Here is an 18,978-nt window from a genome sequence, read left to right as displayed (position 1 = left end):
GTATTTGCCGCAATCCATGGCGATTCCAGCAGCCAATGTGATAAGGTTGCAAGTATATGTAAATCAGGTGAACTGTACTACTTAGGTGCACTTTAGTGTACCTAGTAGCTCGTGGAGAGTACTAGCCAACTTCTTCCATTGCTTTTCAGATCAGCAGTTCTCACATTCTCTTGTTGATTTTACTTTGGTACCATCCTCTGAGGCTCCTTCTACACTGCCATATAAAATCCAGATTATCTGCTTTGAACTGGATTATATGGCAGCGTAGACACATATAATCCAGTTCAAAGCAGATAATCTGGATTTTATATGGCAGTGTGGAAGGGGCCTGAATCATACCAGGATATCTTCTTCCTGAGGGCCCCTTCCACATAGCCCTATATCCCAGAATATCAAGGCAGAACATCCCACAATATCTGCTTTGAACTGGGTTATCTTGAGTCCACACTCAGATAATGTGGGATTTTCTGCCTTGATATTCTGGGATATAGGGCTGTGTGAAAGGGCCCTGAGTGATCCCAGTTAGTGAGGCGCCACAGAGAGGATACGATGACAAAATCAGATATGGCTCCATCAGTCCATTGTTGTTACTGTTGGTGTCATGACACCATAGCACACTGCATAGTCATAGCACCATGGCACAGTTATAACTACCATGGATGCATCCTGTGGATTCCTGGGATATTTAGTTTAGGTAAGCCAGGGAGCTCAGCCAGGGAGCTCTATTGCCTTGTCCTATTACAAATGCCTCAGAATTTCATAGGATGCACTCAAGAAGGTAGAAGTGGAATACAGCTCCATGATTCTCATGCTGGTGCATTTATGATAGCTTGTATGGAAGTCATGAAGTTTTGAGCCAGCATAGTTTTTTGTGTTCCATATACTTCTTCTAGGAAAGAGAAAGGAAATCCACTTTGGGTAGATGGCAAATAAAGACTCCTTTGCCCAATCCCAGTTTCAGTAAAGAGGTAAAACCACCCAGTGCTAAGGTTCTTGGGTTGTATAAATATTGCAGATTTTTCTGTGTTATCCCTGCAATGACCATGTAGAGAAAAAAGTTGAAAGTAGGATACCCTTTCACTTCTATTTTTATAAAACATTTGTGTCCTACCTTTCAGCATAAAAGCTTCTAAGATGCCTAACACAGGAAAAAAATTAAAATCATCAATTTAAACTCAAGATACTCAATCCACATTAGAGCAGCAGTAAAAGCAGAAGTGAGGAATAAAAGCAGATATATCAATGAACGCAAAAGTAGCAATAAAACAAAACCAGTTAAAGCAACAACAAATATGTAACACACTAAAAGCACAGGAGAACTTCATTCTGAGTGGTGTCTAATGGCTTGCAAGATACTCAACTAGATTTCCATGGGGAAAGCATTCCTGAAGTAGATAATAATAATGTGTTTTCCAGAAAAAGTAGAACAGGGAATTTTTCAAATGCTCTAAAAAGTTGTCTGATTATTCTGGTATAGTGATGTAAAGAGACTAGCATATGTTGCCATGGTGTACCTTCAATCCATTTTCAATTTATGGAAACCCTTGGGTAAAGCAATCATGGGATTTTCTGAGCAAAATTTGTTCAGATGAAGTTTGCCATTGTCTAAGTCAGTGAGTGGGTTTCCACAGCCAAGTAAGTATTTGAACAATGGGCTTCCCAAATACTTCTCCAACACTCAAAACATTGTACCCTACCAGTTCTCTTGTATAGACATTTAACAAACAATGGCTACATCAGAATATACACTGATTCTAGGTCACATTCCTAGTAACAGCAGTCGAACGTTCCTTTGCTGGGGTATAACTATGCTGTAATTTCATTCCTCTCACTCACTCATCAGTTGCATTTCAACTTGAGAAAACATTGTATCTTGCCAAATCATAGGTGTGAATCTTGTCTTTACTTACTGACTGATTGGGAAGCATAAGATTTTGTGAAAAGAAATAAGCAGGGTGTTCTTTTGTTAGTCTGTTTCTCTGAACACAGGTTTGTTGACGTTTGTATTCTCAGAAAAATAACAAGATGTTTGTGTCCTATATTTAGCCCATCAAAGGAACTATCTGCAATATATGAGTAGCCCAGACAACCATGGGTAAACATTTGTGTTTGTGTGCATATTGTGGGAAATTTTCAATTTTCCACATCTCTGGATACCACCACAAGGAACATTATATCGTTGTCCTAAGACCATGGGGGAGGTTACTTTTTGGCCTAAAAATCCAATGTCAGTCAGCGTGAAAACAAGTCTAGAACACCAACTTTTCTGTTCAGGCTGTTGAAATTAAGACATTATGGAAATCTCGAGCAAGGCATCTGGCAAAGATCTTAAAGATTCATAGGAGAACTTGCAGCCCTCCACAAGAATCTGCTCTGTGGTGAAAAGTGCTTAGCAGGTGTATAATTAAGATCAAACTTGGTACCTTGATTTGTGCTCAGAAACAAATTGGAAAGCAGTGAAATTATTCAAAAAAGGCAAAAATAACCCCTGTTAAGTGGCCATCCTCTGTTAAGAGTTTCACTTGCTAATAATTAGACAGGCTGATCAGGGAAGCATGAAGCCAGGGCTACGTTCCATTTACTTGTGAACTCATTTGTTGTTCAACGTGTGTAAGAGTGGGAAGGAAATGTCTGAGTTTGGACACAGACTTTTTTGCTGTTGTTTCCAACTCTAAAATCTTATCACCTCAGCATGGTTCCAGTATATTGTTCATTGTACATTGTATTTTTGCCTCTTTCTTCTTCTGATTGTGTTGTTGCTGCCACTGCTGTTATGATTATTTCTATCCTGCCTTCTTCCCAGTTGGGACTCAAAACACGTCACAGCAAATCAAAAATCCATAAGTAATGAAAGCTAAAATGAGATTAAGCTACCCAAAACTGAAATCAGATTAAACATATATTATTAAACACGTAGGCACACAGAAGCACCCCAGTACAACAATTAGCAAGATCTGGCACTTTATTTTGGTAGGAGTGGCTTTACATCATCAAATGCCTGGAAAGGAGTTTCACAAACTGGGGATAGCCATGAGGCCCCTTCTACACAGCTGTACAAAGTCCAGATTATGTGCTTTGAACAGGATTGTATGGCAGTGTAGACTTAGATAATACAGTTCAAAGCAAATAATCTGGATTATCTGCCTTGATATTCTTGATTATATGGTAGTGTAGAAGGGCCCTGAGAAGGCTCCCCCCTGTGTTCCCACCAGATGTACCTGTGAGGGTTGTGGACATAGAGAAACTCCTCCACCCAGCATATCAGAAAACATGGACTGGTTCATACACTTGTAATGTTGAAAAGGCAAGTGCTTGTGGGGATACAGAACTTCTGTAAGACTCAGGGTGGATCTATATTACATTGTTTTACTGCCAACCTAGCAGTTCAAAAACATGCAAATGTGATTAGATCAATAGGTACCACTCCAGTGGGAAGGTAACGGCGCTCCATGTAGTCATGCCAGCCACATGATCTTGGAGGTGTTTACGGACAACGGCAACTCTTCGGTTTAGAAATGGAGATGAGCACCAATTCCCAGAGTCAGACACGGCTGGACTTAATGTCAGGGGAAAACCTTTACCTTTAACTGCTGTGTTAGGAAACTGTGGGACTTCTCCTTTGCAAAGCTGCTTAGAATTCTCTGTAGACATGCACAGGAGCTTTCTAGCAGAAAATTTCCCAAAACTACAAATTTCAGGATTTTGTTGAATGGACCAACAACAGTTAAAGCAGTATGAAAATAATATTTATTGTAGTGCAGATACATCATCAGGCTCATTTTCATCATGTCTCTATTTTTCTTATGATTGCAAGGATCAACCAACTAATAGAGATGACTGTGAGTTTAGAAACAATTGGGTTTGGAGATTAGGATGAATCATTTTCTGATTCTTTGCAACTCCCTTCTTCTAATCCTGCATGTGATTATGGCACTGTAGGAAAATTTGTTAAATCCTATATGTGTAGACGTTTGACAGATTTTTATGTAATATGCAAATTAAGATATTTTGTAGACTATGGGTGTATAATGTATCTTTTTCCTTAATGCATTCTTTAAACACAAGAGAACAGTCCTTTTTTGTTAACATCACGACAAAGTGAAATGATTTTGAATTCTTGGCTCTATCAAATAGGTCTGCCACTTTTGGCTTGGCTTTTAAGTCAGCGTTCTGTTGTCTTGCTTACAAGACCTCCAGTCTCGTTAGATTCAGCTTCTAATGATGCTACTCAAAAATAGTCCTCTTACAATGCTCAACCACCATGGCCCTTTTCAAGGGAAGATTTATAGTGACAATAAGTCGACAAGCTGAGCAGGAGAGCACACAAAAGGAAAACAATAGCGGCTGAAATAACTGATTCCGGCTGCTTTCCTTTGAGAGGTAATTACACAGCCGTCCTCAAAGCACAGTTCAGAATCAATTTTCACATTCATTCCAGATCAAATGTCGTATCCAAAAATAAATGCACCAGTATAAATATTAACATAAGTGAGCAAAAGGAAGGGAAGGGAAAGGAATGGAAGGCCTGAGAAGACTAAGCAAGCAGAATTCCACAATGCCTATGCCCAGAAGCAAATGAAATGCTCTCACTCTATCTCAACTGCCATTGCCTTGTAGGCTGGTAGGAATTGTGGGAGTTGAAGTCCAAAACATCTGGAGGGCCCAAGTTTGCCCATGCCTGCTCTAAGCTCAGAAGAAGCCAATAAAAGACTCTCCCTGTATCCCAACTGTCCTGGCCATGGAAGGAGATAAAAAGAGGCAATCTCAGATCTATCATTGATATGCATAGAAGCTAACAGAATACCCTTCCCCACTTCAACTGCCACTGCCCAGCTATGGGGGGAGAGAGAAATTGAGACACAGCTCCATCATGCCTAGCCCTTTTTATATATGTATAGGTACCAACATTCAATGTATTTCAGAAGCTAAGCAGGGGCAGGCATGATTCGTGCTCTGAAGGGGACTGCTAGCTGACATCCCATAGTGCAGGCTGTATTGAGATGAAGGTAATGACAAACTACTGACTATTCCTTGTCCAAGAAAACCCTTGTAATTATATATTATTAGCATATGTCAACAGATTACTTGAAGGCACATACTTTACTTTTATTCATACCCATATTCAAAACCAAAATTCAACTGAGAAATTATTGAAGGGACGATTACTTGAGAACAGAAGCCTGACTGCAAGTCCAATGATGCAGTGCAATCTTGCATAGCATGGGAGTGCTATTCTATAAGAATAGAAAACTGTTTAGTTTAATAGGGATAAAGAAAGCTCACAAATGTCCTTCTCCTCAATTTTTCAATTGTGGTGTCCCCATATATCAGCACAATGTAGAAAAAATATATATATTGCAGCATTTTTCCTAATCAAGGCTTTAATTACAAAAACAAACAAACAAATAATTCAGAAATACTCAACACATAGGATTCATCTTCACCAGCTAGTTATTGCAGAAATGTTCCGTACTGACCCTGGAAACCTCAGAGGCAATAACACACTTTGGCCCTGATGGGTCAGAATCTAAACAGTCCTGTTGGGTGAGATAACCTTGATCCAGCTCCCGGACACTGTGGGCACCCCATGCCGGCATCAGCAGAGGTGCGACTGTGACCAGGGAGAAAATAGAGGAGGATCCCCAAGGATACTATCCAACATTTCATAGATGAAAATCAGGGCATATGTGATGAAGCCACAGCCATGTGGTTAAAGTGGCAATGGTTCTTAATGAGGAAGAGGACATGTGTGAGGAGGAGCTGAAGCATTTTGCTTCATCTGCCTATTTTCTCCTTTCCCCCCTACTTAGATTTTGAACTCTGTTTACAGGATCTTTCAATGTATGTACAGGGTGGTCCAAAAAGTCACAAAGGCATCTGATGTTTTAATCAACTTTTGAAAATGTTTTTTGAAAGGATTTTAGATGTAATTTTATTTTATTTGCTATATAAACTGTATATGATGCTCTGGTATTGTAAATTAAAAACAAAAATAAAGGACTTATTAAATATTTAAATGTTTTTGTGACCTTTGGCCCACCTTGCATAAGCTTTGAGAAATTAATCCAAAAATTTGGATGGAATTATCAATGTATCAATGTAAGCACTGTACCTTAATTCTTATTTTTAAAGGACCTATCTTCGGAGTAGTGGCAAAAAAATGTGATCTGCTGGTAAAATCTAAAATACTTACCTGCCCCCCTACCCCATACTCTCTGTCACAAGTGATATAAAAATCCCTGATTTTGAACCCCAAACCTGCCCTCTACTTATACAAGAAGTTGAGTTACTTATACATAAGTATATACAGTAAGAAAACTGAAGATGGGGAGGGGGGGAGTGAAACTGGAACATTTTGAAAGCATCTGAAAAAGTGGGAGGACAAACATTATTTAGACTTTTTAAAGGAATAATAATAGTGATGATGTATTTCAGGGTTGTTGTACGTCTTTCGGGCTGTGTGGCCATGTTCCAGAAATACTTCTGGAACATGGCCACACAGCCCAAAAGACGTACAACAACCCTGTGATCCCGGCCATGAAAGCCTTCTACAACACGATGATGTATTTATTTTTACTCTTTGGCAAAATGTGTAAGCCATTATTTTTTACCAAACTGGTTTTACACTTAAAAAGCAATACAATTAAAAACATCCAAAGAGAAATATTAAAATGGAATTAAACTTGTATGAGTATTACAACAAATAAATTAAAATACTATTACAACAAATTAATAAAAAGCTTTTCAAAACAATTAATTAAACCTTTCTACATCTAAAATGATCCTGCAGGTGCCTCTAGTAGATAAATAAATTCTTTGATTATTTTAGATGGGATTTCAGCAAGCTTAATTTTCCATATCAATGAAAAAGATTCATTTTAAAATACAGAAGTGGGAATCTCTGGGCATTTGGGGCTACAAGTCCACCATTTCTTGCCACTGGCCAGGCTGCCTGAGGCTTTTGAGTGTTGAAACCCAAAATATCTGGAGGGTGAAAGGTTCTCCATTCCTGTTTTAAGCTGGATGTACATTAGATCGGGATGAATTATACACACGGAGAGAGCAAAATCAGTGGAAGTCTCAAAGCCGATTTTCTTAAGACCCTTTTTAGACAAAGCTGCCTGAGAAGAACCACTTCTCTGCTTTGTGCCATTGCGACTGAAGGCTGCATGTGTACAATGCAACTATATCGACAAGAGAATAGTATGTGTCTTTACTTTGCAATTGGTACCAGATATACAATATCAGTTGCATGGGAAAAATTATGTCACTGGACCGTTTATACAATGGAATTTGTACCATGAACAAACATCCGATAATGGTTATATCTGTAGCATGTGAATGCACATTAGGAGCTGAGAAGGCCAAATGTAAGCCTCAAGCTGACAAGATAAACTTAGACAAGTCACTGTACCTTAGGCTTATCAGTTGGTCCTCCACATTTGGGGTTTAACCTTTGAGGATTTGATTAATTATGGATTTGACTAATATATTCTCTATAGGACTCTCTATGTCATCCAGAATGACTCTTTGGTCATCTTCCAGTGAAAGCTGACCGTGAAGTTGTCCTGGAGAACCTAGAGATTGCTAGAGAAGTGTCCTTTGAAGTAAAAAAAAATAGTGCTCTTTTAAATCATGTTTTTTCTACTTTTGCAGAGGTGCTTCTCTACTAACTCCCATGGAGGTGGAGGCTCTTGTAGCAAGGCTTGGGATTTACAGTGAATACAAAATTGAACCAAATAAGAATTATTTGGTCAAATTCTATTTACTATGAACATATTGTCATGAGTCATAGAATCCTAGAAATAGAAGAGACCACAAGGGCTATCAAGTCAATTCCCCTGCCATGCAGAGAAACACCATCAAAGCACTTAGGAGTACTCTAGCAGTATCTTGCTCATGTCTCATTCAAAGTAGTGTTGATGGTACTCAGCTTTTGTCTCTTCTTGGAAGCCATTATATTTTTCCAGGATGTATTGGATTTTTTACCTTTTCCATGGCATTCCAAGAACAGAAAATGAAACCCTATGACAGCATTTGAGACATTGGGCATTTTGTGGTGGTTGCTATCATTTTCCCCAACAATGTCTTGGAACAACACGTTTACTGCATTGAATGAAAATACTGTGATGGCTGCTGAGAGACAGTATTCAAAATCAAGTCCACCATCACTACCAGCATACATGAAAATTATATAGAAATAAATGTGTAATTAAATGAATTGGTTTTGTTCACATGAATAATCTTTTTTGTACATTAGTAACAAAGCAAACTTTTTAGTAATGACAAATGGGATATCAAACCATTTTCTTTTTCATACCACCATAAAATGGGGATAATAATAGTGCTCTTCCTGTGTAATTTATTCTAAGAATTATGGCAATAATTTGTGGGAATGCTTTGAATATTTGAAGTGCTTGAAATGCTAAAATTATTGCTCGCATTCATACAACTGTGGTTAGTAGTGATGGTAGAGGTGTGCTTATTTATATGCTTAGAACAAGTCCTGTGGGCATGAATGGTGATATTACTGGCACTTACAGCATTTAGAATTTGAGTGTAATGTGTTAGAGCTTTATGCTTCAGTAAGAAACAGACCCATAGAGATCAGTGACTTGTTGGAAAGAAACTGTACACTTGAAGTAGGTCGGTAAGAAATACAGCTGAAGACTGTAAAGCCGAAGCGGTCAAGTGCAGCAGATTTTAAAAACCAATGCTCCAGGGGCCTCACAGAATGCCACAACAACACCACCAACAAAACATGATTGAAAGTCAACTTTGGTTTTGGGAAAAATGAAAATTTTAATGTTAAAACTGTGTGAAGGATTACAATTTATTTAGAGGAGAATATGTACTTGCAGAAAATGCAAATGACCTTCTTCTCAATCAGAAAAATGGGAAATGTATGGTCAGGAGGCTAACCAAAAAAAGTGTTATTTTATTGCTTGGTCCACCAAGGTTGCAAGGGCCTCAGACATATTCAAGTGCATTTGTATCTTATTAAAAAGAAATCCAGTTGTATACAGACATCTGCACAACCAATGTATGGATAAATTATTGTTGCTCGGGAGCTGCCTGAATTTTAAATGATTATTCCAGCAGACATATCCAGAGAGTTGTAAAACAGACAAGTATGGGTTGTCTGTTTTTAAAAAAAATAGGTATTTGGTTTTATATGTTCTTTTAACTGATGTTATGAATTGTTAACTAATGTGTGTTTTAACTGGTGTTGAGTATCTAATCTGTTGTATTTTAATGTATTGTTTTTCGCTGCCTTGATATAGCAGCAAGAAACAGCAGCAACATTACATTGCAAGTCCCAGAATCCTCAGTCAAGATGACCGGTGTTAGTCATGCTGGCTAAGGGATTCTGGAAGCTTAGTGCACACAAATAGCTTTTCCAAACACTGATGATCTTTCAGTTTCATTCATAGCACTTCCATAGGTTTCCAGCACTATGTCCTTCTAAAACGAAAAAGAAAAAAAAGCAGGAGGGGTACATTTGCAAAGAAACAATTTTTCCAGTTTCTTTTCTGGATTGAGGCTTTCTGCTTTATCAAATCTAAAAATACTTGGTTCAAAATGAAACTTTCTGCTCTGAGTTGAGTGGCCCTGAAAGGTAGCATTGCTACTCTAGTGTTCCAGGTCTTTTCCAAACCCAATCTTCAGATTTATTACATCAAATAACATCAGACTAATGCAGTTTTCTTGATATGCTTGTTATGCTTTATAGTATTGACAGACCAGTGGTTACAGAGTTAATGACTTTGGGGCCATGGATCCCAACTGAGGCCCCTTCTACACTGCCATGTAATCCAGATTATCAAAGCAGATACTCTACATTATCTGCTTTGAACCAGATTATATTATTATTATTATATTTATTTATAGCCCCCACTTTATATCCCCCGAAGGGGACTCAAAGTGGCTATATGAGTCTACACTGCCATATAATCCAGTCCAAAGGAGATACTCTGGATTTTATAAGGCAGTGTAGAAGGGACCTGAGAATCTGATATGGCCAACATATTCATTCACTGGGGCTAGAGGCACAGGACCCCTATGAAAGGCAAAAACCACAAATAAAATAAATGACTCTTTTTTTGAACCTATCTAGGAATGTCTATATCTTCTAGCATGGCACTATGGGCAACATTCATAGGAAACAGATCAGAGAATCTCATTAGAGTACATTGAGATTCCTACAGAGGTGTTCCTTCTAGAAATCTCTAGCTCCTTCAGCATGACAAGAGGAAGTTGACCATAGAATCATATTAGAGGATCTGAGGATTCTTAGAAAGAACATTTTCAATCACATCTGTAAATAATCAAATCTGCAATTTACTAGCCAAAGGCTTTATGTGGTTCCTTCACAGACCCCTTGAAATATACAAAGACCTCCCGCCATTATATGGACCAGGGTTTAAGAACTTCTGGGTCAAACGATTTGAATTTAGGCTGTTGTATGCATTACAGATATCTTACATGAAACCATTTTTATGAATTTTGACTTGTAATCCACAGAAGGGGTAGAAGGGATAACATGATTTTAGTTCATTGCCTTTAAGATAATCACACAGGGTTGTGCCCTGAATCCCCTTGGGGAGAGGGGGTGGGATATAAATAAATATTTATTATTAATGTTGTCCATCCGTGGAAGCAAAGCTTCTCTTGCTTAGAGATACTTTGCTTTTGTCCTTCATATAGGTAATATGCATACAATGGTCAAATCCCAGTGATGCAAGCCATTGCATGGAAACTTTGTAACTCAAGACAGTTTCTTTATGTCAGGTGATGCTTGCACTCTGTCTAACTTTGGCCTCATCTACACAGCCCTAAAACACAGTGTGGGAGGCTGATTATCATGAAGCATCAAAATGTCCAAATGCATGATAATCCAAGTTTATTCCAGGTTATAATAACACTACCAAAGATCCGAACCACACTAGGATATGGACCTTTGGAGGTGTGGGGCCTGTGGAGACTGCTCCTGAGATCAGCTTCTGCAATCTCAGCAGCAGTCGTCTCACATCCTCTTCTCCCCCACTCCCTTTCCTTGCTGTTACCCAGCTTGGAGGCTTCTAAGGGCTCTGTAAAGGGGGTGAGATAGGGCAAGTGGCCAGTGGTTCAGCATGGGAAGGAATGTGAGGACCCCTCACCAAAAAGGCAAGCCCCCGGTGTGGGCACCAAATGCACAAAGTTTTAAACTCCAGTTCCCAGCGCATTCTTTCCTGTGTCGCAGGGCTCTTAATTATAACTTTTTTGCAATATCTAGTGAAACATGTACCCACTAGTAGAATGCTGCCACTGCTTGTGCTTTTTCTTCTAGTGCTACATCAATTGCAATGCCTTATTAGAAAGCAACAAAATAGTAGCTTTAATTTAAAAACCAGGAAATATATCTGTAAGTATTTTGACTAGTGCATACTATATTATTTTTTCCTCACCATTCAGGAAATGCAAAACTAATACAGAGAACAGCTTTGTATTGTAATTATCTCTAGAAAAGCTTGTATGGTAAGTAAGCAGGTATCAAGAGAGATTGCCAATGTTTTTCCCTCACAACTTTCAAGATAGTATAGGTTGGTTTATTAAATAGCCTCTCAAATTATATGAAATCGCATAATGAAATCCTGAGGTGACAGCAGCGGTAGCTCCTTTGTTTATGACTCTGTACAACCTTTTTAGGAAATATGCTATTCACTCCCCCACTTTTAAACAGCTTGAACTTCTATGCAAGGCTTATAGCATATTAATTAACTCTTCTAAATTATTACTTGATACATATACTTTATGCTTATTTCACCACTTGAAATCAGTCCTCTGTAATTTGTGATCTACCAAACCAAATGTAGTCCATGCTTAAGACAACCTATTAGGTGTTTGACAGTGCTAGTTTTTGCAGCCCTGGACAGACAGTAAACAAGTGTTGGATTTTTTCCAAGATGGGATTTTGAACATGGCTTCTGGGCCATGTTTATTTATTTATTTGAGAAATTTATATCCCACCATTCTCTGAGCACAGACCCAAGGCAGTTACAAGAGAATTTTTTAAAAATTCAAAGTTGGTGTTGCATAGTTTGGGCCACCACTGAAGCAAGAAAGGACACACCATCCACTGTATACAACAATCAACCATATTTGTTTGGCCTTGCTCAGGCATCTACTTAAAGTGATAATACCCAGACTTTGATGGTTAGGATGGGTACAGCAATGATCCTACCATTAAAGTAGAAGACTGAACTTCAGACATACCAATGTGGCTAAGTTTGATGGTGTAGCAACTCACCACCTTAACCTGTGGTGCCTTCCCTTCCATAGGTCACCAGCTAGCTAAAAGAATTCCCACTATCACAGTTCTCAGGTATAAGTAAGCATTTCAGGAACATGCATGGAAAAATTGAAACATCAACCCAGTCCAGCCCATCTGTTCAGAGGCCTTCCATTTCCACCCATCCCTCACTTCCCTACTGCCCCACTACTATTCTATTTGCACATTACATTGTAGAGTGAAAGAAAGGTCCGCTCCCATCTCTTTCTGGCCCTATAAGGCCTTAGAAGCCAAGTTGGATTGCAAGCTGTGTAGATCTGACATACGATATTCTCTCCTGTTTGCATTGATTATAATTTTATCCTAAAACAAATTCAATGAAAGCTTTCCCCTCCTCTCCCAATGACATGAAACTGTCTTACAGAGAGATCTCCAGGCCAGGAATAGAATGCAATTATCTTGTACCGTGTAAATCTAGTGCAGAGCTTGTTACATTTTTGGACTACAACAGTGGTCATAACTGTGGGATTCTAGGAGATGTCATCCAATTAATTTTTTTAAAGAAATACATGAGTTAAATATAAGTGGAAATGGGTTTCGGTGTAAGAATTAAGTAATAAATGAATGCAATTATTTCTTGTTTTTGCCAGTTTACTAAATGATTAAATCCATAGGATTTATTATTTCTCAGGTAAGTTCTCTTTCTGACCCGAGAAAGAGAAAATACCACAGTTCAACTTTATGGGACAGTGGGCTCTTGCTATCCACTGGGGTTTTTCCAAGACCCTCATGAATACTAAAATCCATCAAATATAAAGTTCTATTATATACAGTAGTGCAGTAGAATGCTGTCCTTTATATAAAATGGCAAAATGTGGGGTATTTAAAAAATATTTTCAAGCCATAGGCGGTTGAATCAGTGGAAGGAAAATCCATAGATATACTGTAGAGGGCCTACTACTTTTATGAATGTTACACCTAGATATAGAATACCTATTTAAATGGTAAATATGTGTGCCACTATTATTGTTGTTAATCCATGTTTAGCTAATGGCAAAAGAGAGGAGGGGGTTGCCGGAGCTAAGGGCTCTCTTTCAACAGGTTTTTTTTTTTTGTCCCCTGACACATGAGAGTTCATCTGGTCATCCCACAGATCTTCATTTTTTATTATTGCTTCAGCTGTCCCAGGATGAAATCCTGATACAGGCATTTTTGGAGCCTATATTTTTAATAAACTGAGGCCTACTTCCCATACAATATCCTTGTGCAGATTTATTATTATATATATTACTATATTTTCTTTCCTCCACTCCTTTACAGATGCTTATCCCAATTCAGAAGTGATCTATGTGTGGACTAACACACCAGCCACATCTGTGGTGGTAGCAGAAGATGGGTCTAGGCTTAACCAGTATCACCTAATGGGACAAAGTGTAGATTCGGAAAACATCAGTACCAGCACAGGTGAGTGTATCTTTTCAATAACACTAGACAATAACAAACTTCTAGTTTCATCGTTAGACAGAACTGATATGTCTTTCACATTTTTAGAATAGCTTGCCAGTGCTTTTTGGTTTATACTTGGATTTCCTATGTGGCTAAAGTAATGCTCCCCTTCCTGGTTCTTTAATGAATGTTTCATTTGTGGCTCTATTGTTGTTGTTACTGCTGTTATTGCTATTGCTGTGTGTCCTCAAGTCATTTCCAGCTTAAGACAACTCTAAGGCAAAACTATCATGGGGTTTACTTATCACGTTTTGTTCAAGGGGAGTTGCTTTGCCTCCCTTAGAGGCTGAGAGAGTGTGACTTTCTCAACATCAACCAGTGGGTTTGTATGGCCAAGCAGGGATTCGAACCAAGGTCTTTCGAGTCCAGCTCTCAAATCATTATGTCCTGATGGCTCTTTGTGACTCTGATCTATCAGTGCATGTGCATTGCTTGATCACTCATATGGTAGGAAAAGGTGATATAGAACAGTAGTGTTGGGCCTCCAGAGGTTTTAGAGTCTAATTTCCGAGAAACCAGCTTACTAACTTTGTTGACTGAGTCTGGATGTTGGACCAAAGATAGGAACTCTCCATTAAGAGATTGTGTTTGTGAAGTGGTGACTCATCCACTCTGCTCAAGTCATCATCACTGTAGCACTTGAGTGAGGAACATGTAGGTCAGAGGTGGATAACTGTGCAGGGATCATTTGCCTCCTTCCAACCCCCCTGTGGACTGGACCTTTACAACTGTGGTCACAAATTATTCTATTCCGGTCCAAGTTCTTCCCAAAATGGTGACTGAAGGTTAAGTTGATCACTTCTTGCTACCATTTTAAGGAGGTCTCTAATAAAAATAAAGGTATTGAAGTCAGCTTGCATTTCTGGGGTTCTGTCTTTATGGTGCTGAAAATCTTGAGTGTTTGATGGGATTTTTGTTTGTTTTTGGTGATAAAAATGTCTGAAACATGCACCAAAAATTCCATGGGGCTCAAAAATTCAGTCCAGAGACTACCTGCAGCCTATGTGCACATTTTGCTAATCCAATGTATGTGTTCCACACCTGTCCTTTGGCATGATCAACATGTTTTCCTTTCTCTTAAAAGAAAGGAGAAATTGGGTCATCACAGGTAGAGACCACTCACACATTTTGTTTTAGACCAGAAAGTAATTCTCCAATTGTTGTTGTAGTACAGCTCCCAGCATCCCTCACCATTGACTATACTACCAAGAGCTGATGGGAGTAACAGTTTGAAGGCATTACAAACATGTAATGGGATGGATGATAGGAAAAAAAGGCCTCTCTCATGAATAGTCTGTGAGATGACAATCAAGAATTAGAAACATGCTCTGAAAATTAAGACATCCGAATACAAAAAGATAAATTTTAATATTTGTTCAACTTGCTCCTCCTCCATGACCCAAAGAATATTTTTAACTGATAAATGGGCAGCAAAATATTTTGCAGGTGTTCTGTTCCTGCAGGCCTGTTCCTGGGGAAAGCTGCATCTGTTAATTTCTGCCTTTGTGCAGATTTTGTTTTAAAGGCACAGAGTCATTGTCAGGAAGAAGAAGGAAAGGAGGAGAAAAGGAAGAGCACCAGCCCCACATAACTGGTGCTAGGAAAGGTACACACACATGTACACCCCACGTACACTGCTTGATCTCCGAAGGGGAATTGGGGACATGGTATGGAGGCTCCTGCATTTGCAGAGGCCTCCCTCTTGCTAGTGCTGGCTTATTTCCTCACAGGAGGCAAACATCCGCCTACACACACTTGATCTATCCCTCTCAGAGCTTTAAAATGATTTGTTTGATGAAAGCATTGGGGGGGGGGGGGGGGGTTAAGAGGAGGGAAAGTGGCAGCTGTTGCCTGGCTTTGCACAGAGTGTCCAGGGAACCACGTGGCCTGAAAGGAGGTGCTAACCCTAAGGGTTCCCATTTCCTCCCTAACTGGAAGTAGAGGCGCCAGATGTGGCAGCATTAGGGAAGCAAAGAAGCTTTAATCGTGGCCCAGCCACCCACGTGAGCCCCCCCTCCCCTCGACTACAGGCTTCTGTGTCAGGGCAACCTGGTGCCGCAATTGGAAGGGGCACATATGGAGAGAGGAGGGGACACGGCTGAAGTGAGTGGGGCTCACTCAAGCCCGAGAGTCACATGGGGCTGCAGACAGAAGCTCCTACAGAGTTACATAATACACTTGCCTTGCTTCTGGTAATGAGGTGGAAGCTGAGGTCTCCGATAATTAGAAACAAAGCATTTCCCAGGCTTGGGGAGAAGGAGGAGGGGGAAGAAAAAGGGAAAGAAAAGGGAAAAGAAAAGGTGGCCTCAAGCAGTGCCTTTCTCCAGAGACTTCATGGGAGTGCCAACAGAGAGAAGAAGGAGCCCTAAGGGAACACTTTGCTGCATTAATGGCCCGGGCTCTTAGGAGAAACCAGCAGGAGGCTATAGAAGGAAAAGATGCAAACTGCCTCTTACTACAACACAAGAAGGGACATTTAAGCAGTTTTTAAAAATAGAGAAGGAGGTGCACACATGTACACAAACGCACATGGTTGTGGAAAAATAAAGGAACTCCTGTGCTGCAATTCATTTCTGTTCAGCAAAGAAACAAACAGATCTCTAAACTTTATTACCAAGAACCTAACCTTCTTTTCTAGTCCAAACAATTTCAAACATGGTAGCAGGGCTACTTTTTAACTGACAACATAAACTTTACCATTTCCTTGATACAAGCAGAGTAGCCATTGCACTATTGATTCTTTTCTCTCTCCTCCCTTTACTGTGTATATACATTCAATGCTCCACACAACAAGAAAATCCTACAACAGAACTCAAAAGCCACAGGTTTGTTTGTTTTGTTTTTTGCGAGATGCAGGGAATGGGGCAGAAAGGAGAACAATTCCAGAAGTCACAAGAATAAACTTTGTATAGAAGAAAAGGCATGGGCTAGTAAAAGCAAAAAATGCTGTCAATTTGGAGAGTTCCTTACCAGTTCACCATCATCGCTGCATTGTTTTCAGCAATAAACGGCAGCTCTCCCCTCGCCTTCAAAACAACCAAGAGAAAAATCCAGAGGGTGTTCTGAGACATCTCCCAGAATTGTGCCCAGCAGCTCCTTGGCACTGGATGGCAATCCAGAGCAAGTGGTGGTTGCTTCAGGGTGATCCGGTGCTTGTTGTCACTGGTGCTCGCAAAGGTCTTTGCTCACCTAATCCCAAGGAAGCAATGCATTCTCAGGAAGAATCTCCAAGTTGCTGTCTCTGAGGTTCCCTAAGGTTTAAGCTAATGACAGATTTGTTTGTCAATGTCAAGAAGTTTTTTCTTCCTGGTCTTATTTTTCCTGGTGTCTTCTTCTTTTTGCTAATGTCCCAGGTTACATCTGGGCAGACTGGAGTCAGATTGCAGGGTGGATCACAAAGAGCAGGACACAGATTGTAACCAGGGATTAGCAAAATACAAAAATCCGATTTTACACAGGGAAAGCATCAGTCGGCTATGGATTTTCTGGACTTCATCAAGCTCACAGGAGGCCTGTAATCAGGGTTACTTGTGAACGGATTTCTAAGATGTTCTTTCCTTCCACGGAACTACAGAATGTGAAAATAACAAGTCGGGATTTATGAAAAAAAATCTGTGTTTTGTTTGTTCCCTTTTTGCTGCAATCCTCCCTATTTTCTAAAAAAACAAACAATAAAAAGTGTGCAATTTTGATTTTAAACCATGAAAAAGATACATAGAGACTGCTGCAGAACCAACTCGAAATCATTTTCATGCCAAAATATTTAATTGGTTGTTCTGTTTGTTTGTTTTTTTCCTTTTTAATTGTTTTGGTGACCTATTTTGGAATTTGTTCTAATTATATTTTTATATGATTGTTATTTTTATTGTATTATTTTAACTATGATGGTACATTGCCCTGGTAGTCACAACAGCAACAAAGGGTGAAAATAATCCCCTCACTCCTTTTACTCCTCCCTTTGTTCTGCTTTTTAAAAACATTTCACTTGCTGTGCCAGGAACTGAAGACAAAACAGTTAATTGGCTCAAGGGCACATCTACACTGATCATTTAATGGAGTTTCAAAGCATTATTGAAGAAAGTGTTTTCACTGTGTAGATTTTTATTTTCTGTGTTAAGAGCGACTTGAGAAACTGCAAGTTGCTTTTGCTGTGAGAGAATTGACCATCTGTAAGGAGGTTACCCAGGGGATGGTCGGATATTTGATGTTTTACCATCCTATGGGAAGCTTCTCTCATGTCCCTGCACGGGAAGCTAGAGCTGACAGACAGGAGCTCACCCTGCTCCCCGGATTCAAACTGCCGACCTTTCAGTCAGCAGTCCTGCCGGCACAAGGGTTTAATCCATTGCGCCACAGGGAGTTCATACTGTGCAGATGATTACATAGGAAATCCTGGAATACCTTTGAGATTCGGGTGGTGATGACATACCACAGAGCACAGATGCACAATAAGGGCTTTCTTTCACACGCTTCTTGTGACAGTTTATTGACTGGCCACCACAGTTGGAAGCTAGCTTTGGCCTGCATTAAATGGTCAGTGTAGACGGGATCCATATGTGCCTTTAAGTACACTTCCAATGTCTCTTCACTTTTTTGCTTTCCGTAGTATCTGCATTTTGCAAAACAACCTCTGGACTTGGATAACCTTACTTGGAAGAATTGTGTAGCTGTATAGAAACAGTTTTTAGAACAGCCACTGTGGCTCACACACACACACACACACACACACACACATTTTCCTCAGGTAAGAAAAGCCTTGTTCAAAAATACAATGCTGGGCCTTCAGTGGAAAGTGTTGGCCTTGGAGATGCATCACTTGGGGGCTCTATTAGGCTGAAATTCCCAGATGATTTTTTAAAAACCGAGGTGATACTTTCCTGGCACCTCCGCTGCTATCCTTCATTGGTAATTAGAGACTTTTAAAAGAGTTTTTCCAGCAAGCCTTTGAAGTCCTTGCATAACTTGCAATATTGTTTTCATTTTAACAGTTTTTCTTTTTAACAAATACATTCTCAATTTTTTTAATTGTGTGTTTGTGTGTGTGTGTGTGTGCACCTTCCAGTGATATTTATTTATTTATTTATTTACAGCATTTATATTCCGCCCTTCTCACCCCGAAGGGGACTCAGGGCGGATCACATTACACATATAGGCAAACATTCAATGCCTTTTAACATAGAACAAAGACAAACAAACATAGG

At 39.5% G+C, this 18,978-nt stretch overlaps 1 protein-coding gene across 2 annotated transcripts in view; it reads left to right on the top strand.

Moving 5' to 3' along the window:
- The window catches only part of gabra5 (gamma-aminobutyric acid type A receptor subunit alpha5), a 98,994-nt gene that overhangs the window by 68,233 nt on the left and 11,783 nt on the right, over positions 1–18,978 (top strand). For both annotated transcript variants that reach the window (XM_008107101.2, XM_003218770.4), the window contains exon 7: positions 13,592–13,735. In XM_008107101.2, coding sequence (XP_008105308.1) covers positions 13,592–13,735 — 144 coding nt within the window. The remainder of the gene's footprint in view (positions 1–13,591; positions 13,736–18,978) is intronic.

The sequence above is a fragment of the Anolis carolinensis genome, chromosome 3 (genome assembly GCF_035594765.1).
Source record: "Anolis carolinensis isolate JA03-04 chromosome 3, rAnoCar3.1.pri, whole genome shotgun sequence".
In the NCBI taxonomy this organism is placed as follows: domain Eukaryota; kingdom Metazoa; phylum Chordata; class Lepidosauria; order Squamata; family Dactyloidae; genus Anolis; species Anolis carolinensis.
The sequence above is the reverse complement of the archived record's forward strand: the minus strand, read 5'-3'. Positions and strand labels throughout refer to the sequence as shown.